General features: G+C 42.2%; 1 protein-coding gene across 1 annotated transcript in view; it reads left to right on the forward strand.

Moving 5' to 3' along the window:
• Positions 1-24,026, forward strand: part of ADGRA3 (adhesion G protein-coupled receptor A3) — a 97,695-nt gene that overhangs the window by 54,048 nt on the left and 19,621 nt on the right. The window contains exons 10-14 of the mRNA XM_087828013.1: positions 1,049-1,204; positions 10,633-10,794; positions 13,849-14,052; positions 19,571-19,784; positions 19,977-20,185. Coding sequence (XP_087684139.1) covers positions 1,049-1,204; positions 10,633-10,794; positions 13,849-14,052; positions 19,571-19,784; positions 19,977-20,185 — 945 coding nt within the window. The remainder of the gene's footprint in view (positions 1-1,048; positions 1,205-10,632; positions 10,795-13,848; positions 14,053-19,570; positions 19,785-19,976; positions 20,186-24,026) is intronic.

Raw genomic sequence — 24,026 nt, forward strand, 5'->3', positions numbered from 1 at the left:
ATACCTTTTCCTGCCTTTACTTCTACGGGTCTCTCTTTTTTTTTATTTTTGTGTTTTTATTGATTTGAGGGACAGAGGGAGAAAGAAACATCAATCCGTTGCCTCCCATACGTTCCTCGACTGGGGATTAAACCCAAAACGGAGGTATGTGCCCTAACCAGGAATTGAGCCCACGACCTTTTGCTGTAGCGGGCGATGCTCCAACCAGCGGAGCCACCCCGCCGGGGCTCTGTGCATCTTTTATAAACCAAACCAGTTATAAGCAGCTGGAAGATAGTTTCTGTGTTACACATTTTCTTATGCTCCTTAGTGCCAGTTTACCCTTTTTGCAATTGTTGGTGCCGCGTCGTGTTTAAGTAAATAAATAAACAAATGTAAAACATCACTGGCAGTGCCTGGCGATACGGACAAGTGAATACGCGGTTCATACTCATGTGCAGGGCAGTGTTGATCCCCCAGCTGAAATACTCCGGGAAAGCTGTCTGAAGCATGTGGGGTTGAGTTTTGTAGAACTTGGATAAGCAGAGACCTAGAGACGGTGCAGCATGTTTATCTGGTGTAGGTTTATGTATTACTGTGTTTCATTCCAAGTTTTAAAAAAATTCCCCTCAGGTTAGCTCCCATTAAAATTTCGCTTTTCTGCCCTCGCTGGTGTGGCTCAGTTGGTTGGAGCATCATCTCATACACAAAAGGTTGCAGGTTTGATCCCCGGTCAGGGCACATACCTAGGTTGTGAGTTCGATCCCTTGTTAGGGCACATCCCTGGGTTGTGGGCTCAATCCCTGGTAAGGGGCGGGCAGGGGGCGCCCGATCGATGTTTCGCTCTCATATCAATGTTTCTTTCTCACTCTCCCTCCCCCCTAAAAATCAATAAAAAAATCTTTAAATTTTTTTTTAGTCTTTCTGAGGTTTTAAAAAGCATTTGGGGAGGTCACGGTGAGTAAATGATATAGTTTGAATTCCTTGCAATGTTATGATGCAAAGAAAAAAATGTCAGAAACTGTGTCCATCCATTTGCTAAGTGCCTCTTCCCGCCTTTCCAATGTAGATGCCGCTCAATCTTACCAACGCTGTGGCCACAGCCAGGCAGTTACTGGCTTACACTGTGGAGGCAGCCAACTTTTCTGACAAGATGGACGTTATATTTGTGGCTGAAATGATAGAAAAATTTGGAAGATTTACCAAAGAGGAAAAATCAAAAGAGGTATCTTTCTAGTTCCATTTGGTAGCAGGTAGCCAGTCAACAAATGGTCACACGATACGCTTGAATCTCTATTTTTAACGCCTGCTTATGTTGGCTGTATTTGAACTAAATAAATACACTTCTCATGTTGAAAGCTGTCGTGGAGAAACTTAGGCTGTTAGTGACCTTCTGTGGGGAGGGCTGGAGGTGGGCTGGCAGCTCTTGGCCACGAAGGGACGTGACCGGACGCAGCCCGCCTGTGACAACGAGCCTTCGCTGCTCGTGGCGGAGTAGCCAGGGCTGCCTGTTTCGGGCTTCCCAGGATTTTCTCCACACAGCCCTCCGTTCATTCTTCTTGATAAGGTCTAGTCCCCCGGATTGTGTGTTAAATTGCTTCATTCCTTTCGTAATGTCCTGGAGAAATGCAAGACCGTTCTAGGGACGTTCTTGAAATTTCAGATGCTTAGAGTAGACAAGCTATGAGAACCCAGCTGCTTTGACAGAGTACTTGTTAAGGGGCCATATCACTCCTAGGCTGTGCTTGTCCGCGTGATATCCTTTAGGGGAAAACGTGGACCACAGCACTTTTCAGAATGAACGAGCCACAAATCTCCCTTGGGATGAGCTTGAAGACGCAGGTGAACATATTCTTAAGCTTTACATTTGCAGCTACGTGAGAACATATGCACTTTTCTCTTGTGATGGAATCATGTGCCCAAAAATGAGTTTTAGAGGTAGAAGACACCTCATCAGGTTGTATACTGAAGCCCACAGAAAATGAAATGATTTGGCCAAGGTTGTACAGCGAGGTGAGGGCCGGGCTGGAAGCGGAAGCCAGAGCCTTGGCTGTCGAGTGCAGAAGTTCCCTGCGGTTTCACATTTATTTCTAGTACAGTGCTGCCCTGTCACGATATTCCAAAAGTACTCAGGGGTCACCATGGGGAAGAGACTGTGCTAAGCGAAGTCTACATGGAGGACATCTCAGATTCGTGAATAGGTTAAAAGATAAAAAAATAAGCCTTGTTTTCCTAAACCATTTAAGCAAGGAACATCTTGGGTGGACTATCTGTTAATACCTTGCCTTTTGGAGGCGAGTTTCGCCAGTGCGGCCCCAGTCCATTGGGCACTCGACTGGATACGACGCAGCTGTTAAAGGGAGGAAACTAGATGCACGGATGTAAACGGGACTCGGGTGATACGGTGACGTTTCGGCGCTGATGCCTGAGCTTCAGACCACAGTTCCTCCCGCAGCGGACCCCCCTGCTGTGCGATTCTCTGGGCCACAGCCTGCTCCTGTGTAAGCCGCCTGCGCCCCGGGACACGCTGCCGGACCCTGGCCCTGCCGGCACTGCTCCCCATTGTTGATTGTAATCACCCTGTCACTGCCCACGTGACCACAGGTCGTTCATGGAAGTGGGATGTTCGAGTCCTAGAGTCATTGGAATGACATTTGGAATGTGGACGTTGGAAACAACTTTGCAATACATATTTATTCCCATGCCCCCCTCTGTTGACGTGAGAGACCTTTGCTCACCTCCCTGCTGGTGACACGCACCGGGGAGAGGTGTGCGTTTCACTGTGTGCCAGCGGGAGGGGGGATGAACGGCCCGCGGCTGTGAACCGTGCTTAGGGGAGAGCGTCCTGTTCACGACCGAAAGTCAGTTTGGTTCCATCAGTGATTCATTAACCATGGCCCTTTATCTTAAAAAGGGGGATACTTGTCCTGCTTAAATGGCGAAATGTGTGCGCCCGAGTGGGAAAGCACAGGTGGAACTATTTTGCACAATAGCTGCAAAGCTAGCGAGTGATTTGTAGGGTTAGGAAATTTAACATTCTTAGGATCTCAGAAGCTCAGAACGAGGTCTTTAAAAAAAAATCATCAGCGACCTTTAGCTCCTTCTCTAAAAACCGAGTTTGATGTAGATTGTTGTCACTTTCGCTGGTTGACATGGGAGGTAAAGTTTGAATTATCTTTGGAAACAAGTGATGGCAACTAACTATTAAGTATAAATAGAAAAACAGAGGAAACATAATCAGGATTGAGTAACTGAAGTATAAATGTAATATTATTTGTGATGCAGAGATGGACATCCCATCTGATTCATTAGAAAGCTGAATCGAAGGCCATAGCTTTCACTGTTTATTAGTCCCGTGAAACGAAATCACGAGGGTTAAGGGAGGCATCGTTTTAAGTTAATTGCAGCAGCGTAAGATTCTGCTAAGGTATCCTAAAATGCAGATAGCTTCATTGCACAAGTAATTACATTGATTTTTGTTTTATGTCCAAAAAGTTACTCTGCCGTGGATAATTTCAAAGCTGAAATATTGTGAGGCAGTTGCCTCTTAACTCTGGATTGCAGCTAGCGGACGCAAGCCAGTTCTCTGTGGTTAGGGCGGGTTCCGAAAGCTACCAAGCTGCCAGGTCTAAATGGTGTGTTTAGCGGAGTCTTTTAAAAACAGCTGAACGTTGTCTGTCAGGCAACATAAGCATCTGTTCGTATTTAGGAGAGTGCTGAAAGCATCATGTATCCATTTCAGAAGATGGGAAGGCATTAGAGATTAGTTCTGGGTGTGCGATGGTCCCGACTGAGCTCCAGCCTCCGTGCGAGCCAGGCCGCCCCTCACACTAGTTGGCTGCAAGCTCCTGTGGCAAATCGTATTTATGGACAGGTTTTAAAAACGCGTCCCGTTCTTTCATTTATTCGTTTGAAACGTAATCACTTCTGTGTCAACCGTAATGTTCTTCTTTTCACTGTTTCTGATTTTGTTTTTCCTGATCTTGCTCCTCGGACTTGTCTGTACCGTCAGCGTGGCGGAGACCCGGCCGCGGGCTGTGTGGTCCCCGAGGGCCCCGCTTCTCACCCTGGCCGCGCCGCGGTGGCACCTGCCGCGTGTGTCAAGCCAAGTTTGCTCATCCTGTTAAGCTCCAGGTGCTGCAGGGGCACAGGCTTTGAGAAGCGCCGTAGTCTCTTCATGTCGTCTACTGGCTAGTTCAACGTTTTTCCCCTTTGGGTTTAACTTTTTAAAAAACTTTTTAGAAACTTTTTTTTTTTATTGGAAAATTCAAAAAGTATAGGGGAGAGAATGTTTTTATTAATACCCATGTTATACCTCTCACCTTCAATAATTTTTGGTATTTGCCTATCGTATTTCTTCCTCCCATTTATTTCCTTTGTCCTCCCTCCCTCCCTCCGTCCCTCTTTTTTCCCGTTCCTCTCTCTCTCCCTGAGTCTTCCTTCCCTCTCTGTCTTTCTCAGTGCTGGATCGTTGAATAGTGAACTCTGGATGTCATATTTTATCCATAATTTTTCTATACTATAAGGGACTTTAAAATAGAACCATGATATTGTTGTATCACCAAAATGAGCTCTAAGTCCTTAATATCGTCAAATATCTAGTCCATGTTCAATTTTCCTTGATTATGGGTGTGTGTGTTTTTTAAATTTACTGATTTGAGAGAGAGAGAGACAGACAGAGAGAGAGACATGCATTTGTTGTTCCATTTATTGATGTGTTCATTGGTTGCCGCTTGTGTGTGCCCTGACCAGGGATCAAACCGGAAACCTTGCCGTATCCGGACAACACTCTGACCCACAGAGCTACCCAGCCAGGGCGGACTGTGGCTTTTGACAGATGTAGAGCTTTTGTCCGGTTACCTACGGAATTCATCCATATAATTTTGTAGTTGGTCTACGGGAGTTTTTAGACAGACAGTTATGTCACCAGCAAGTAACAGTTTTTCTGTTCCTATATAAAATGTTTTTTTGGTGTTTTTTTGTGGTCGTACATTGGTGAGGACCTCAGAACAATGCTGATTAATGTTGGTGATACGGGATATTCATGAGAATGGTCTAATTTATCTTTATTAAGTGTGTTAGGTTTGCTTTTGCCAAGGGCCTGGGGACAATACCAGGGTAACTGGTCACTTTGAAATTGGTTCTCAGCTAGAGTTTTTCAGATCACAGAAGTCATATGAAGTCTGACCTCAGACCTGCGTGGCCAGCTTGTGTTGACTAGTTGTCAGGGAAGATTTTTTACCCCCTCCTACCTTGGGCCGAGGTCAGGGCAGGCAGGTTTCAAGTTTCCTTGCTGCCCCCTTTCTCCTGTGAGGCTGATCTGGTGCCGGTTCGCCCCGATCCTGTGATGTTACCCTCTTTGGTTACCAGCTTTACCATCGGTCTCCTCTAAGGCCTGTGCTGGTGGGTCCACGGGCCGCAGAGGTCAGCTGCAGAGCTTCCCAGCCCCGCTGTCGATTTGCTCTTGGCCTCTGGAGGAGCCTTTGTTTTCCGCCAGGTCAGAGTTGCATTAACAGAGATAACTCTCTTCCCGTCAGACTGTCTCTTTTAGCAGAACTGTCCAGGTCCTTATTTCTGTGCCCTCCCTTAGAGGGAGGTGCGTGTGCGGCTGTGTCAGGGAAAGGAACCCTCTCCCAGTGGGAGACTTGCAGGGATCTGGGGAGCTGAGCTTTCCACTGTGGCGAAGGTGTGGCTGAGGTGGGTCCCCGCGCCTGCCTCTCTGGTCTAGCGTACCTCACGTGTTCCTAGAATTTGTCGTGAAGGCCACTCTGTCTCCCTGGAGGACGTGTTCCCCTTTCTGTTGCTAACTGTAAAATTACCTTCATCGCCTCGACTAGAAACATGTCAAGAATCACGTTTTCCCCAGACACAGCAGCTCTGCCCTCGATGCATGTTTTTAACTTGTCCGTGTCTCTTTTTCTCTCTTTAGCCTGTATTTTCCACTCTTTATTTATGTGCTCTTAATTAAAAATAATTTATTTTTAAAATTGTGCTGGACTACCTCAAATCCTTCCTGGAAGGCAGTGAAAAATATATGCAACATGATCCTCAGCATCCTTCCCCTCTTCCTTTCTCACCTGTTTCTCCAGTTCCTTTACCATCATTGTCATCATCACCTTCTATCACAGTAAAACCAAAGGTTTCATATTTGCCATAGGTCCTGATGGTTATCACAGTGAGCCCTCTGATTGAATATTGACAGCTGGACTAAGCCAGAAGCCAATAGTGGGATCCCGAGACTTCCAGGACAGCGGAGCCAGTGAAGAGGGACATAAATACATTTTCAAAGCTTGACCTGCACAATAAAGAGCAGTTTCTTCATTAAAAGTAATCAGGGTAATACCGTACTTTAAGATAGATGTCATCTTAATATTATATTTAAATCGTAGCTAGGAGAAAATCATGAATAACACTTGGAACTTTAATAATAATGTCAGCTGCTGTTGTTATTGTTATTATTATTTAGTCCAGTTGGGACTACATGTAAATTCCCATAGTTTGAATTTCTGTCTTAGCTGTCCTGAAGCAACCGCCTAGCTTGCGGCCTCACCCACACTTGCATCTGTAATTCTTGCTTTCCTGGGGATTAGAATCCATAAGAGTGTCCCTGCTGCTTTATGCTTGAAAACGGAAGTGTGGGCAGGGGTCTAGAGGGGTCTAGATCCCTTGGCGTTCCTCAAAAAAGGGCATGATTGCTTAATGAAGATACTTATCTTCTGTTTTATTTTTTCTCTTAATTTACTATGGAAGATGTTCTGAGCACTTTTCATCGTGTTTCTTTCTTTTAAATATGTCTTTATTGATGTCAGAGAGAGGAAGGGAGGGGGGAGAGAGAGATAGAAACATCAATGATGAGAGAGCCATTGCTCGGCTGCCTCCTGTTCCCCCCCTTCCCGACTGGGGATGGAACCGCCACCCAGGCGTGTGCTCTCACTGGGAGTCAAACCACGGTCTCCAGGATTGCAGGTTGATGCTCAACCGCTGAGCCACGTGGGCCGGCCTTCACAGGGTTTCTGATCTCATTCACAAATGAGCAAACTGAGTCTCAGAGAGGCTAATGATTTGCTCATGGACATCTACTCTGAGACAGTTGCAATCTTAACCCAGGAGAATTTAACTCCCAGACACACAGATATCCTGCCTTCAGTGTTACAGTATTCTCCTACTGCATTAAAATGAAATGTCGAGTTTAGTTCATAAAGCATCTTATGTATTTCATATGCTATCATATCAAATCCATGAAATTTACAGATGATTTTGGTCTAATGTGAATCAGAATTCCAAACATACATACCAGGGTGGGCACGACCAGGTTTGCAGCTGTGAGTGCACAAAACAGTTTATTCAACCATCGTAATAATCACAACCTGCATCTTTTTTTCTTATGAATAACTGTACACCTACTTTTGCTCACCCCTATATTGAGAAGAACTCCAACTATTCCGTCTCGTAAAACAGATGCCATTTAACATTTTCATTGTTATTAATGTGACACTTTCAGCCTTTAGCCTTTGTCTCTGATAAAGTGTGTTCACAGGCGTTTTCATTTGACCCTGACCGTTTAGTGTGACAGGTGGGAGAGCAGGTGCGCGGGGCCTTCTGACCCTCTGTGGCTGGAATGGCCTTCAGGGAATGAGGTCAAGGGGAAGTCCAAGGCTTTCTAATGTTGGCTGCAGCTTTTAAACTCTCTCTGGGTGTCAGATTGCAGGAACACTCTTTTACTCCAGTGTAATTTTTTATGCACTGTTATCCCTGTTGTGTCCTTGCCACTGTGAAGGATTCGGAACTGCTGCTGTGACCCAGCTACGCAAGCAGCCAGCATTTTGTGGTGACCTGCCCTTGGGAGCATGTTGGCATCTCACCTCTTCCTCAGTTCTTAGCCATTTGGGATGAAATAGTAAGAAATGTAGTTCTTTCTCAGCTAAGGCAATGGCTCGAGTTAACTACGTACCTTCTTAGAGATACTCTTTTCTTTACAGTTATGAACACATTAAATGTCATTACTGCCGTTGTCGAGTGAGCCATAGCAGTAGTTCTGTGGTCATGTAGTCATTGGTTTTTCAGTAGAGGTGGTGTATTTATCTACCAGGTCTCATGTTGGATCATCATAAAGTTTGTACATTTAAAACTTTTAAAAAGAGTAAAACAACAGGTCTGTAATTGTGTGAATCTGTAAACACTTCCTTAGAGTAGAATCAGTATTTTCCTGTAGCTTTTCTTTTAAGTTTTTGCAGCCAATGGGGATTTCTTTTCTGAGAGCCAGAGAGCCTATTTTACCACATCACCTGTTTTATCCTATTTAGTTTTGTATAAAAATTCGAAATCACAATAGGTAAGGCTAATAGCCGAAAACTTAGCCAAATTATTCCAGCTACTCTGAATTTCCATTGAGAGGTAGCGATTGTTATTCTAATTGCTGTATAAACAGCTGATGGGCATATTCAGTCTTTGACATAGCGGAGTCACTACTGGCTTCTGTTAGAAGGAAATTCACCCCCACCCTGTTCATTAGGCATCAGTACTAGGATGCTGGTGTCCACCAGTTGTGCAGACAGGCTCAGGATTCTGCAAAGCTTCTTTCTAGGCTCTTCACCTTCCTCTGTCAGTTGATGCTGTTAATTTCTTGGGTTTGGGGGAAATGCCCTTTGAGAATGTGTGAGTCCATTAAAACGGAGTGTTTGAATTAAGTTTCATTTCTCTTCATCATATAGTACTCTGTTGATTCCGTCATTGCAGTTATACTCTAAAGCAGTGTTTTAAAGTGTATTTATTTGGTATATACCTCACTAGGTTATAAGCGCCAGAGGAGAGCCTGTGTGTTTCTTTCACTGCTGTATTTCCATGGCTCAGAACAGTGTCCGGCTCCCCTGAGTCCTCCGTAAATATTTAGACAGTGAGCGAATGAATATTTTATGTGTGTTGGCCTTTATACCAGGAGTTAGACTGGTGGATAAGAGTACGAATATAAGTAGGACATTGAGTTGCCCCTGCCCTCGAGGTATTTACATTGGAAATAAAAGGACATTGTGATACACTTTGTGAAGACCAGTAAACTATTGTTTTAACTGGAGGAGGTGGCGGGGCTGAGAGGAGGAAGCAGTTTTGCTGGGCTCATTGGTCCTGTCTGTATACGAACAGACTCTAGAAATGCGCCCTTCCTACCACTTCTTCTAGAGCCCGTTGCCTTCAGAGAGAGCCTGTTTTGGGGATTCAAGTGGTACAAAAGGAGCAGGAAAGTTCCAAGGAGAGCTCAGGTTTGTTGAGCGCTTGCTACGTGCCAGGCATGGTTCCAGGAGCGTTGCATGTGTTGTTGGAACATGCTCTTCACAACATCCAGAACAGACAGGAACGGTCCCCGCTGTGCCAATACAGGAAGGTACTCAGGGTTAAGTGGCCGACGCAGCCAGGGGTCAGCGTCTGACCTAAGCTCTGCACTTACTCCAGCTCTTTTGTCCTGTGACTCCAGGGTTGGCCTCTGGTGCGTGTCTGCAGGCCTGTCTTTGTGAAGTGGACCCTGGGTGGGACAGACTGAATTTTTTCCAAACCCACCTCAGCCGTCATAATCATACATCCTGGGAAGAGCAGTGGATGCAGAACGGGGGTGGGAAGCTCACCTGGAACCTTCCGGGATGATCAAAAGACATTTGCAAACAGCCTTTGCTTTCTGGCTCGGCTTGGGGGCCCTCACACCTTTGATGCTTACGTCTTGATTAGTAAAGCAGCCAGCTTCTGAATCCTCTGATCCTTCCCCCGGAATGCTTTTGTTGTTCTTTCTGCCATAGATTTTCCTCTCATGAACATTTTGCTCGGTGCCAACCCCCCTCAACACCAGTATGTCACATTAGCCCTACATGTTCAGTGCATTTCTCTGACACGGGACATATAAGTCAGCGTCAACAGTAAGTGGACGTTTCACTGTCATTGTCTGACAGATCCTCACATCTGTTGGTTATGAACTGAGCTAATAAAAAGAATTCATTAGCTCAGTTCATAACTCAATAAAACAAGCAGTGCAAAAGTGAGCACCTCCATGGGTCCATTTATTTCGTGACACTAGGTCTTAAAGCAGTCATTGAGTTGGGGGAGGGGAAGGGCAATTTCATGAGAGAGAGAGAGAGAGAGAGAGAAGCTACATGTGCTAGGACACGTGATGGGCCTGCACAGATGGGGAACTTCCTGTGGTTGGACATGCCTAAAGTTTTGAGCATGACTGGATACTAAAGAACTAGACAGTAGATATTTCTTAATAATAATACTAAGCTAACACTTAAAACACACAGAAAGTGTTCATAAATGGTTTGCCAGAAAAAGAGTGTAGGTCTTTTTACTTTGGGGTCATGTCATGTCTTTTCCTTCCTCTTGATTAATTTGTCTCCCCTCCTTCCCCCTTCCAGTTTGAGTACCATGTGTCAGTGTTTTCACCAAAGATTTGGTGATTGCTTCAGTACACTGTTTTGACTTAAATACGACCAAATGGTCATAATCAAATGTGCTGTTCATATCTGAAGAGGCTTTCATGGGAAACAAGTACAGTGTCTGTTGGGTTTTCACTGAAAAATTTAGACTGCAGGCCCATCTTGGTGTCTTATGAGGGTTTTGATGATGTAAAACAGCCTGTTTAGGTGGTTCCTTTCTCTCCTGCATGCCTGCTAGCTAGGTGACGTGATGGTCGACATCGCAAGCAACATCATGCTGGCCGATGAGCGTGTCCTGTGGCTGGCGCAGAGGGAGGCGAAAGCCTGCAGCAGAATTGTTCAGTGCCTGCAGCGGATCGCTACATACCGACTAGCCAACGGAGCTCATGTGTATTCCACAGTAAGCGCAACATTATTCTAGAATTCTAAGAAAAAAAGTCCTGGGCTTTAAAAAAAAATTTTTTTAAGGGGACTTGGTCCGTATGTTGTACTTAGATTGGTGCCTTGCCCAGGGAGTAGGCATGGACTTAACCATGCTTAAAAATGGAAAGAGACATCATATTGTCCTTAGACTCTACACTAAATTCCGTCATCTTCCTGGATGCGGGAGACTAGTCCTTGTGCCCACTCTGGCGCGGTTCTGATGGATGGGAGCGGTGCTGGCAGGCCTCCGGACGTGGGCGTGGTGGCTGTAGTAGTAACGTCCTCCGTTTGGCAGACCCCTGGGTTCAGTCACACTCTTGAAGTTCTTAATATTGTTGGGCAGGTGCCACCTTTGCCAGGTGATTTTCTGGCTTAATTTGAATATCTGTTCATCTACTATTTAGACTCCCACTTCCCTTCCTTTTCTTCCTTTTTCACTTTTTTTAAATTGAATTTACTGGGGTGATATTGGTTAATAAAATTATATAGGTTTCAGGTGTACAGTTCTATAAAACATCATCTCTATATTTTATTGTGTTCACCACCCGAAGTCAAGTCTCCTTCCATCACCGTTTATTCCCTCCTTGACCCTCTCCTATTTCCCCTACCCTCCCCCTTTCCCTCTGGTAAATCACTATAGTGTTAACTGTGTCTATGAGACACAGAAAAAATATGAGATCTTTTTTTTGCTAAATCTCATCATCTTTTTCACTCAGCCCCCAACCCCTCTCTCTCTGGCAGCTGTCAGTTTGTTCTCAGTATAAATGAGTCTGTTTCTGTTTTGTTTGTTAGTTTATTTTGTTCATTAGATTCCACATATGAGTGAGACCATATGGTATTTGTCTTTCTCTGACTGGCTTATTTCAGTTAGCATAATACTCTCCAGGTCCATTCTTCCTGTTGCAAAAAGTAAGATTTTCTTCTTTTTTATGGCTGGGTAGTACTCCACGGTGTAAATGTGCCACAACTTTTTTATCTACTCTTCTCCTGATGGGCACTTGGGCTGCTTCCAAATCTTGGCTATTGTAAATCATGCTGCAATGGACATAGGGGTGCATAGATTCTTCCAAATTAATTTTTCAGTTTTCTTCCGATATATTCCCAGAAGTGGACTCTCTGGGTCATAACGCAATTCCATTTTTAATTTTTTGAGGTAACTCCATACCACTTTCCACAGTGGCTGCACCAGTCTGCATTCCCACCAACAGTGCACGAGGGTTCCCATCTCTCCCCATCCTCGCCAGCTCTTGTTTGTTGATTTATTGATGATAGCCATTCTCACAGGTGTAAGGTGATATGTCATTGTGGTTTGAATTTTCGTTTCTCTGATGATGAGTGACACTTAGCATCTCTTAGTATGTCTATTGGCCATCCCTATGTCCTCTTTGGAGAACTGTCTGTTCAGGTCCTTTGCCTATTTTTTAATTGGATTGTTTGTTTTTTGGTGTTGTTTTATAAGTTCTTTTAAATTTTGGATATTTAGCCTCTTATCAGATATATCATTGTCAAATATGTTCTCCCATTCAGTGGGTTGCCTTTTCATTTTATCGATGGTTTCCTTTGCTGTGCAAGAACTTTTTAGTTTGATGTAGCCCCATTTGTTTATTTTTTTCTTTTGTTTTCCTTGCCCGTGGAAATATATCAGAAACCTACTGCTACAAGAAATGTTTGAGATTTTACTAGGTATGTTTTCTTCTAGGATTTTTATGGCATCAAGTCTAACATTTAAGCCTTTAGTCCATTTTGAGTTTATTCTTATGTATGGTGTAAGGTGGTGTAGTTTCATTTTTTTGCACATATCTGACCAATTTCCCCAACATTTATTGAATAGACTATTCTCACCTCATAGTATGTTCTTGCCTCGTTTTTCAAATATTAATTGACCATGAAGGTGTGGGTTTATTTCTGGGCTCTCTGTTCTGTTCCATTGACTTACATGTCTATTTTTATGCCAGTACCATGCTGTTTTGATGACTGTCGCCTTGTAGTTTAGTTTGTCATTAGGCAGCATGATTCCTCCAACTTTATTCTTCTTTCTCAAGATTGCTGGGACTATTCTGGGTATTTTGTGGTTCCATATAAATTTTTGGAATATTTGTTCTAGTTCTTTGTATTATACCATTGGTATCTTCATAGGAATTGTGTTGAATCTATAGATTGCTTTGGGTAGTGTGGACATTTTAATGATGTTAATTCTTCCAATCCATGAACATGGTATATACTTGCACTTACTTGTATCTTCAGTCTCTTTCTTCAGTGTCTTATAATCTTCAAGTGCACATCTTACACATCCTTGATGAAATTTATTCCTAGGTGTTTTTATTTTTGCTGCAATTATAAATGAGATTGTCTTCTTAGTTTCCCTTTTTGATAGTTTATTATTGCTGTATATAAATGCAACTGATTTCAAGATATTTATTTTGTATCCTGCTACATTCTAGTTGTTTTTTTGGTGGAATCTTAGTGTGCTCTTTACACAGTATAATAACAGAAGCACCTTTGGAGTGACTCTGTGTAAAATTTTTATCTGTGCAACTTAATGCAAGGAGTTAACTAGATCACCCTGTAAAAGAAAAGAAGCAACCATGGCATGAAGTGCAGAACAAGGCGACCTTTAAGTGTATCTCCCAAACCCCTGTTACTCGCCCTGTACTGCGATCATTAACAAGGGTTCCCCTGATACCTCTAGCTGGTGTTTATAAGACACTTGCATTTTAAGCTTACAGTTTTCTGCAAAGTGCTCTTTAAATTATTTTTAAGTGACTTTGAATTGATGTCTAATCTCCCCATACTTCCTGACTCTATTCTTTTCCTCTTCATTGGTATCTTCCTGTTTTGGCTTTTGTTTCCAGTGTCCTTTCTTGCACTGATCTGTCCACTTCTGCCATCTAGCTACATAGTGTCTGTTCAGTAAGAACTGGACTGTTCCCTTTTAATTTATGTACAGTGTTTCATATTTGAAAATTCTTTGTACGTGCTTTTTTCCCATATTATAAATCTTTTATAACTCCTGTCTGGTTGGCTTTTGAAGTACTCACCCAATATTGCTCTGGAGGCTTATGTCATCAAGGCCACCGGGTTCACTGGGATGACATGCACCGTGTTCCAGAAAGTGGCAGCTTCTGACCGGACAGGCCTCTCCGACTATGGGCGGCGGGATCCCGATGGAAACCTGGATAAGCAGCTGAGCTTTAAGTGCAATGTTTCCAGTACATTTTCAAGTCTGGCTCTAAAGGTATGTTACAGTCTCTAATCATTGAACGCCCCGTACTGTTAGAATATACAAAATGTTTAGCTTTGCAAAATAACCTTATTAAGAGTTATTTATGGGGAGGGGGCATTGCTATTATTTTTGCTGCTGTTTTAAAATAAATTCAGGCCGGGAAGGGACATGTGATTACTTTCATGGGCCAAAGTGTTTTTGCCCTTTGGACTCCTTTCTCCACAGAAAAACTCAGAGTTACATTTTACGACTGCAGTAGTAAAAAGATGAATGTATTATTATTACTTATTAAAACATTTTCTTTGACCTTAAATTTCATTTTTATCGCTCCTGGTTTTAAAGACATGAAAGTATCGTGTGCCCTTTGCTTGGTGCCTACTCGACCTAACGGGGAGTTGGCCTTGGGACAGGGCAGTTAATCAAGCAACCTCTATATCAAGATTTTTGGCAAGGAAATCCAATGCAATATGTCTTTAGAAAATGTTTTTTATTGCAGCAAGCAAAATCAAAAGCATTTTTATTGATTTTTAAAGTTTGGGGTTTAGACGTTTTTCAGTAAACTACATTGAAGCAAATAGTGGAGGTTTAATTTCAGCCCCTAATGGGGCCACGTTTTTTTCATTTAGCTTGGTGTGGCCAGGTGTCACTGTGATCTCTGTGGATTTTAATTATGGAGTACTTTCTTTGTCTGGCTTGTTTGTGAAGCGTGTCACAAACAGTACTGCAGTCACTTAGATGGCTGCACAGTAATTGATCAGGTAGGTGTTAGGTGTTGATGTGTTGTGGGTGCTCAGTAGACATTGAATGAGTGAGTGTGTGAATGAAAGAATGAAAAGGTAATGTATTTCGTCATTCCTTACCCTGGTGACCTCCATGGGGGAAGACAATTTGCACAATTAGGAAGAGCCCATTTCTGCCACTGCCCAAGACAATCTCAGCTAGGTCAGAATGTCTAATGATCATGTTTACTTGGTGCCATATTGTGAGAGGGAAATTGTCAAGATGTGTGTGTTACTCTGGGCTCTGCGTGTTCCGTGTACCCAGCAGCACTACTGTAGTCCTGCTCCTTTCCTTATTGCATTTTTTATCGGGAAAAACATACCACAAAATGAACAGAAACAGCGTCACACACAAGCCCATGAGAGAAAGGGGTGTGTCTTTGAGGAGCGCTTAAAATTGGTAAGTCCTTCTATCTTAGGGGATCGTAGTTGATAGAAGGGGATTAGAAAAAGGTGAAACCCTGTGCATGTCATCATTTTCACAACCCACCCCTCTGGGTAAGAAAAGTTCCTACCTGCCAATGTAGAAAGCATTAAATGAACACTCAGATTTGTCAGTTTTATACTAGTCTGTCCTTTTAAGATAATCTTGTGGCCAAAAAACCAAGGACACATTACACTGATGATCTCACTGCTAAAGATGAACAGGGATTATGTTTGCCTTGAGAATTATTTTTTTTTTAACTGACTTTCTTTGCTAATCAAGTATGGCTGTTAGTTTTTATTCAACGACATGGACTGAATGTTTCATTACTCTGTTCTTGGAACTGTGCAGAATCTAGAGATAGACAATGAAATAAGCCATGGTACCTCCCCTCAAACATTCATGATTTAACAAGAGAGAGACCACAATAATAATAAAACAACAATAATAAGAGCTAACACGTACTACGTGCTTACTCTGTGCCAGGCTCTGCTGCAAATGTCTATACATTGGCCTCATTTAATCCTTTCAGTAATCCTTTGAGTTATGTACCATTTCGTGATTCCTGTGTAACAGATGAGGAACTGACATCAGAGAGGTTAAGTACTTGCCTCAGTTTGCACAGCTGTTAACTGGGGGAGCACAATGTGAATCTAGGATGTCTGGCTGCAGAAAGACCACATTCTTAGTCACCATGACCTGTGGCCTCTCTCCCTGTAACTCCGCTCACCACCAGTCACATCAGCTCCTAATTATTCTTTGAATTCTTTTCAGTCAGGTGGCTCTTTGACTCTTTCTGATTTTAGTGTTAGAGTTCTGTAGACTTACACAAATTATGATTTTAGGAGAATTTAATTTATTAATGACATGGTACTGGAACTCTAGAGTGTCCTGTAAGGAGTGATGTTAAAATCTGGAAGTATTTGAGTTAACGTCACTCGTGCTACTTCACAGTTTCTTCTTAGCTTAATGTCATTGCAAATAGATAGATATATACAAATTTAGCAAATTAATTCATTGTGAGAGCTCCATAATAGCGTTGATTCATACTTTGTCAATTTCCAGTATTGAAATGAACACCAGGATTGAAGAAGCGAAAACACGAGGTTCTAGATACTGTGGGGAGTCCCTCACTGCCTCTCTCCCCCACCCTCCAGACAACCACTCGCCACACTGTGGGAGCCATAACCGTAAAAACGCCACCCACAGTTCCATAGCCTTTTGTTTTTGTCGAGGGCTTGATCCCATTTGGTCCGAATATCTCTTTGTTGGAAAGATCACGAGCTGTGTTTGGCAGAGGAGACTCAGAGAGGGACGCACACCTGCGCCACGTTAGGCAGCTGCTGAGTGAGTGGTGGAGCTGGGCCTGAGCCCTGGTTGGTTGTTTCAGGCCCGTGTTCCTTCCCCTGGATGGTATATGAGCTTCCGATAATAAATATTAGTCACCAGAAACGTGTACTTCCCAAAGGACGTGAAGGGAGGTTTTCCTCATTTATTATTCATGTGTTTATATCTATTTCCATTGCCCTAATCCATACTTTTAAAAATAAATATATGTTTAAATGAAATTATAAGCTCTGTGGTTCTTAACTTCAGGCCATGTGGCAAAAGGTATAATCATGATAAATGTGAAAAATTAAATAATTGTCTCTGATTTTTTTCTAAAAACTAGATTTTTAACCTTTTCATAATAAATAAACAACACTTCTTTCAAAAAATTAAATATACAGATATTACATTCTTATTATAAAACTCTAAACATTATTGATACAGCTGAAGTTTGCTTCTCCAGCACCCTAGGCTACCCTCTCTCCATCGCAAGGAACCTATAACTATTATTTAGTAATATTCTTTATTGGACTCTGAGGGATATTTTAGAAGCCATAAGTATGGATCAACCTTGAACGTAGCTCTCATTTCTCATTGACCTGTCAGTATACCTGGGTTTTTTAAATTGTTGTTGTGTGGTTGGTTTTACAAGTTTAAACTTGCTAAGAAAAAGTTTTCGGAGTTCTGGGAATTACAGATGCCATTTCATTTTTCAGCTCTCTTTTAGAAAATATTACTATGACTTTTTAGAAAATTTGATTTATCCTAAGTAATACTTCCCAGAAAGCCACACTTTGTTTTCAAGTCATTTTGTATTCAAGAATTTTATCATACTAGTTTTAGTAAATATTTAGCATGTAACTCTTTTCCGGGGTTTTCACCTTCTCATCAATGTGTTGATGTTTTTCCTTTTTGAATGCCTCATTACATACTTAAAAGAAATTTATATTCTTTATAGACATTTACTAGATTAGTGAACGAGTTTATATTACACTTTGTTTCCCTACCTGGTTATATCTGTGAGAACAGTAGAAACCTTTTGATGCATTTTATTAGGTGAAATATTTCTAATTTTTTTTTTTTTTTGACATCTTCAGATTTAAAAGCTAAGAGTCAAACTGTCAGTATTCAAACTTCCAACATGCTTTCCTTCAACAGATTTCGTGGGTGTCTGCTCTGTCCCAACATTGTTCTAAGCCCAGCAGTCAAAGACTAATTCTAAAAGTTATTCACTTACTTAAGTAGAACCTTTTTAAAATTTTTTTTTATTTTTTATTTTTTAAAAATATATCTTTATTGATTTTAGAGAGAGAGAAGGAGAGGGAGAGAGATAGAAACATCAATGATGAGAGAGTCATTGATCGAGCCCGCAACCTGGGCATGTGCCCTAACTGGGAATCGAACCCCGATCGCCTGGATCCCAGGTCGACACTCAACTGCTGAGCCACGCCCGGCTGGGTGAACCTTTTTTTTAAAAAAAAAAAAAAGATAAACATGTCACATGGACTTTTATTAATTTCATAAACAGGGGGCTACTGGTATCAAATGCAGCTGCCAGGAACTATTATTAACCTGAGGAGGGGTCTAGAGAATAAGCGGGATGATCTGTACTTAAGGTTCCCCGGCTCTAGCTGGAGGAGCAGGCGTGAGTCGCCCGTGATACGCGGGTATTAGTTATGCTGGAGATTGTGCTGCACGGTGCGTGAGTCCGGGGAAGGAGCGACGCACTGGAAAAGCACTATACTGAGGACTCGGGTAATTAATCATCCAACAGGAAAAAGCCCTATTTAAAGGACTTTGTAAAGTCCTTCTCTTGGCTGCCAACCTTTCTCATCCTGACCCGTCCTTTACCCTGCCAACAGAATTACCCTGCGAAACATCAAATCTGCCTAGTTGGCGTTTGCCAGACGGGAGGATAGTGGAGCGTTTCCGCCCGGGACGCCGGCCTGTGGGGCATCACAGGGGCACGCAGAGCAGAGAACTCAAAGACAGAGAAATTCAGTGTGGCCCGGGCATAGGCGGGGGCTAGGGGGTGTTAAAGGCTCAATTTGAGACATAGAGTTTTATCCAAATCCTATGGTGTACTTAGGAGTTGGAGGCAGCATTTCCTCATCATTCGAGAACCAGGGTGTTATTTTAACCTGAAATGACATGATCAGATTTATTTCTTAGGAGGAAATTCCGTTGGCAACGTGAACATTGGATTGGAGAGGGAGAGGTTGCTTGGTGCCAGCGGAGAGATTGTGATAAATTCTTAAAATAGGGAGTTTTGTTTTAGATAATTATTTGCCTCCTGGGTTTATAGATTTATTTTTTATTGAGTGCTGAATAATGTATAAGTTTAAAATTCCTAATAAAAACGTTTGAAAACCATTCGATGATCAGGCAGCGTCTTCTGTTGTTCCTGTTTGTTACTGTGTTTTTCTAAATATAGTGTGTTTCTCAGTCTCAGGGAAACTTCTGAAGGAGGAATGTGCTGAATCTAAGCTTCTATTATGTTTGTGTAATTTCTTTCTTTTGCTGTTTGACAGTTTGAATCCATCATAAATCACCTTAAAGTTCCATAAACCCAAATTAATTGTGTTCACATTTGTGATATGCTACATTTGTACTTATTTACCAAATTTTGTCATCGTAAAATTGACATAAAGAGTGATCAGAGATTCCCGATCTGTTTAATTCGGTCTACTTCAGCTGTATATGTTATCCGGGGAAAATCCGCTCTGGTGTGAAATTGTTTCCTGTTTACTTCTTTAACTTTGAAATGGAGTTGGATTTCTCTTTATTTTATACTTCTTTGCTTCTATCCGGTTGTGTGGTGTTCAGACATTTCACTTAACTGATACATTATTTCAACTATTAAATTTTATGTGTAGGTTTTAAAAAGTATTCAGCATAGAATTAGAAAACATGTGTACCTGTGAAAAATATTCCTTCTGCTTTCTACATACCAGTAAGTCAACCTCTGTTGTTATTGGTGTTTCTTATATTTTTTCAGAATACCATCGTAGAAGCTTCTATTCAGCTCCCACCATCCCTTTTCTCACCAAAGCAAAAAAGAGAAGTGAGGGCGACCGATGACTCTGTCCTTAAGCTGCAGCTCATCGCGTTCCGCAACGGAAAGCTGTTCCCAGCCACCGGCAACTCCACGCACCTGGCCGACGATGGGAAACGGCGAACCGTGGTCACCCCCGTGATCCTCACCAAAATAGGTCTGTAGGTGGCACATGCCATCCTGGAGTCGCCGGGCAGTGCGGCTTTATTACTCACTGCTCCCCAAAATGCTTATTGTAGCTCCTGGTTTTAATGAGCCACCGGCGAAGAAAGACACCGCACGGTGCCCGCCGGCCTGCAGGTGGACATTTCGCTGGTCATGACGCGCTTTCCTTCGCCCTTCCCTGCAGATGGCGTGCCCGTGGCCAGCCACCACGTCCCCGTCAACGTCACCCTGCGGCGGATCGCGCACGGAGCCGATGCCGTGGCCGCCCAGTGGGACTTCGACCTGCTGAACGGGCAGGGGGGCTGGACGTCGGACGGGTGCCGAATCCTGCACTCGGATGACAACGTCACCACCATCCAGTGCCGCTCGCTCAGCAACTACGCCGTGCTGATGGTATGGCAGCTGGCCGCGTGATGCGTGGGCACTGGGCCTTCTCATGTTTTCCTTCTGCACACGGTTCAACTCATAATGAAGAGTTAAAAAACACACAAAAAACCTTTGAACATCAATTGCTCCCTTTAAGGTGCAGGTGATGTTGGCGCAGTTCTGATTTTAAAGGGAAATTGAGTTCCTACCAAGGGCAATGCATAGGAGAGAATTTGGTATATAGATTTTCAGTAAACTTTCATCTAGACTTTGAGACATCTCGGGGCCTCTACAGTCCAGCTCTCAACCCAGTAGGTGACTTATTTGAAGACAAGTCAATAGTGAGAGTTTTCTTCAGGCTGCTTTTGAGGGAGAGGGACGGTGATCATTTCAGCTTCGTCACTGCAAGCAGCAGTATTGATACCAGTCATGTCTTTTCCACATCAGTGCTCATCAAGCTAATGTTTTCTGTTATCTATCATTATTAATCTTCGGTAAAGTAACTAGTTATTAATGTATAGGGACAGGTCTTTTCATGAATGAGTCGTTTATGTGAATCCGACCCCTGAACTAATAATTGTGAAATTAACCATGCTAGTTTTCATCGTATATTACAGTCCTTATAAGATACTAACATCCTGCAGTATCTATACGTGCATTGAGAGTACAGTGGAAGGATGGACTAATGACCTGAAAGACGTTTCTCAGGAATGGCTGGAGGCTAGCCTGGAAGTGAGGACGCCCACGTTTTATTTCTGTCTCCAGCTCTGGATCTGTTATCTAGACAGTATTTTACGAAAGCCTTAACTAGTCTTAAAATATGATACATTTTGCTTTTTGTGATTTATTTTTCTCTTAAAAAAAATTAAAGAGCCTTTACCATCGAAATGATCTTGAAACAAGCTTGAATTAGAATAGATTTTCCTCAACTCCTGTTTTGTTTTTCTCTCTGCTCCCCAACGTAGTGTACCTTACCTGGCTTACCTACCTGTCAAACAGGAAGAGTAAATAGGTTATTTTATTTAGCAGGGTGTAAGGCTTGTCTTTTCAGTGGCATCCATGACCATGTGTTGTTCATCCCAGGGGACAGTGGGCAGGGTCTTCCATACTGTTTAGACTCAGCTGTGTTTATATGTGTCGTTTATCCTTTTGGGTTTAAAGTTTGTGTTGAGAGTTTAGGAATCTCCTCACAAACAGAAAAATGTTTGGTTTCTGTGGTTTCTGTAAGTTCACATCTTATTTGTAGTAACCTTTCACATTCAAGCATGAACCGTTAATTAAAGCATGAAGCATGTTCTCTCTCAGTTGGAAAGTATTTTCTCAGGTTTCGATTATAAAATAAATAACCAGAAACTGACATACTGAATGTCAAATAATAGAGACACAGCATTGTCTGAAATGTATGCAATAGTTAAATAGAAAAAGTCGGGGAAAATAAATGAAACACAAAACACACACAGAAAAGGCATTTTATAAGCTTCACTGGTAATGACATGATACAGTACCGTGCGAAACTATTATTTTTATTTAATCTAATGCCCGTTTAAAGCATCTATTTTTGAACTTCCTAGCTGTTCTTCTTAACTATTTAAATTAGTATAATCCCTTTCCAGGAGAAATAAGCTATTCTTTTATCTTTCATACTTTAATCTTTTAAAAAATGCAATACACAATTCTTTAAAGCTAAAATATAGTACTAAGATTCTGTTCTATTTATTTTCAAAGAATAGCCTTTCTTTTGCTTTTCTTAAATATAACTGTGCCACCTAGAGGCTGCAATGTGAAATGTACCTAAAATTGTTGACAGGATTCTAATAAAATCAGTACGTGGGATTTTTAGAGTGGCTAATTAAACATTAAAGGCAGTTCAATGAAATCATAGGTACCCTCAAATAAAGGACTGTCTAAAATAGAAGAAATGTCTTTTAAAAATTGGAAGCCAGCCCTGGCTGGGTGGCTCAGTTAACTGAAGCATCATCGCGTACCCCGAAAGGTTTCTGGTTCAGTTCCCAGTCAGGGCACGTACCCGGGTTTCGGGTTTGATCTCTGGTTGGGGCCTGTAAGGGAGGCAACCCTTTGATATTTCTCTCTCACATTGGTTTTTCTCTCTCTCTCTGCCTTCCTCTCTCTAAAAAATCAATAAACATATCCTTGGGTGAGTATTAAAAAAATACATAGTTTTATATAGCAAGTCTAAATTTCTGTTTTTGTAGGAAGCCCATAAATCTTTTCCTGATATTGTTTTAAAGACTATTCTATTTTTAAAAGTGTGAGGAAAAGAATATATTTGTTTGTAAATCTCAGACAGGTACCGTAATTTGGTCCTGTACATATCGTGCCATAACCCTTTATGTCCTGAGGGAGCCAGAGAAAAAGTTAAGCAGAAATCGGGTCTGTTTGAATCAGATGATCAGAGATATCCAGGTGGGTCATGAAGAATTCTAGGAGCTGGGCCAGTAAGAAACAGAAAAAACTTAAACAGCAAGTAGGTAATGATTAGGGCCAAACCGTTTATGTAGTAGTTAATACTTTAATTGGTAATAGCAGTGAAGCTAAAATAATGTCTTTACCTAAATCCCCCTTGTTATATCGTGTTCGCCTAGAAACATGTGAGACTGGAGAGCACTGATTTGTTCTTACGTCTCTCTGGTGTTGCTTTTCAGTAGGTTTATATGGAACTTGCCGAATGAAAGCAAGCTGGTTTCATTCGCTCTGTAATTGAACATGAGCGCTGGTCATGTTTCTGTTTACACCATTTTTAAATAGGTACTGCGTTCTCATGGATCAAACATTTAATTATTCCTACACGTTAATGTACAGTGAAACCTTGACTTCCACCCGCTCTCCCGTCACGTTCTCCACAAAGTAGGTAACCGCTAATACTAGTTTCTTGAATATCGTTGAAGAGATTTTCAGGTACATTAAAGTAAAATGAATACATTTTCTTCCATTTTTATAGGATGGTCGCATGCCGCAAACATTGTTCCGAGCCATGCTGCTTTGCTTGTTTTGTTTTGTTTTTCATGAAATACATTTTATAATGATGATGGTTTCCATGGAAAAATAGATTTTATGATGGTAAAACCTAAAGATGATAGGACGGTGGTGATGACGATGGTGGTGGTGATGGCAGTGGCTGATTTTTTTTTTTTAATATATCTTTATTGATCTCAGAGAGAGGAAAGGAGAGGGAGAGAGAGAGATAGAAACATCAATGATGAGAGAGTCATTGATCGAGCCCACAACCCGGGCATGTGCCCTGACCAGGAATCGAACCCCGATCGCCTGGATCCTAGGTCGATGCTCAACCGCTGAGCCACGCCGGGCCGGGCGGCAGTGGCTGATTTTCATTAAGCCCCTAGGTACCAGGCACTCTTCTGAAGTCTTTACAAAATGCACTAAGTTATTTGGTCATCGTAACAGCCTCGTGAAGCATAGTACTGTTACCGGGGCCCAAGCCTGCATGTGGAGGGACCGAGGTATGGAGAGCTTACGCGCCATGCCCTAGTTTACAAACTGAGTTGACGTTGGAATTGAGATTTAAATGTAGACCAGAAATCTGTGCTCTTAATCGCTTTCCTACATCTCCTTTATGAAATCTTCTCATCTCAATATAAAAGCGCTTCCTTACCCTTTTCCACCTTTCAACATTATTTTATGTTCCTACTGTAATTTATTTAGATATTCCTCTGTTTTGTTTTACCAGGAATTTGCTTATACAGTATTTTTTTGCACATTTGATAGAAGATATGCAGGACAGACCCTCACGTGGAACTGGTAATCAAAGGGGGACCAATGCTTTAAAGGGAGATACTGAGCAAAGTGCACAGATCTTAAACGTATGGCTTGCTGATATTTTTACGTTGAA

The sequence above is a fragment of the Miniopterus natalensis genome, chromosome 1 (assembly GCF_054644295.1).
Source record: "Miniopterus natalensis isolate mMinNat1 chromosome 1, mMinNat1.hap1, whole genome shotgun sequence".
Classification (NCBI taxonomy): Eukaryota; Metazoa; Chordata; class Mammalia; order Chiroptera; family Miniopteridae; genus Miniopterus; species Miniopterus natalensis.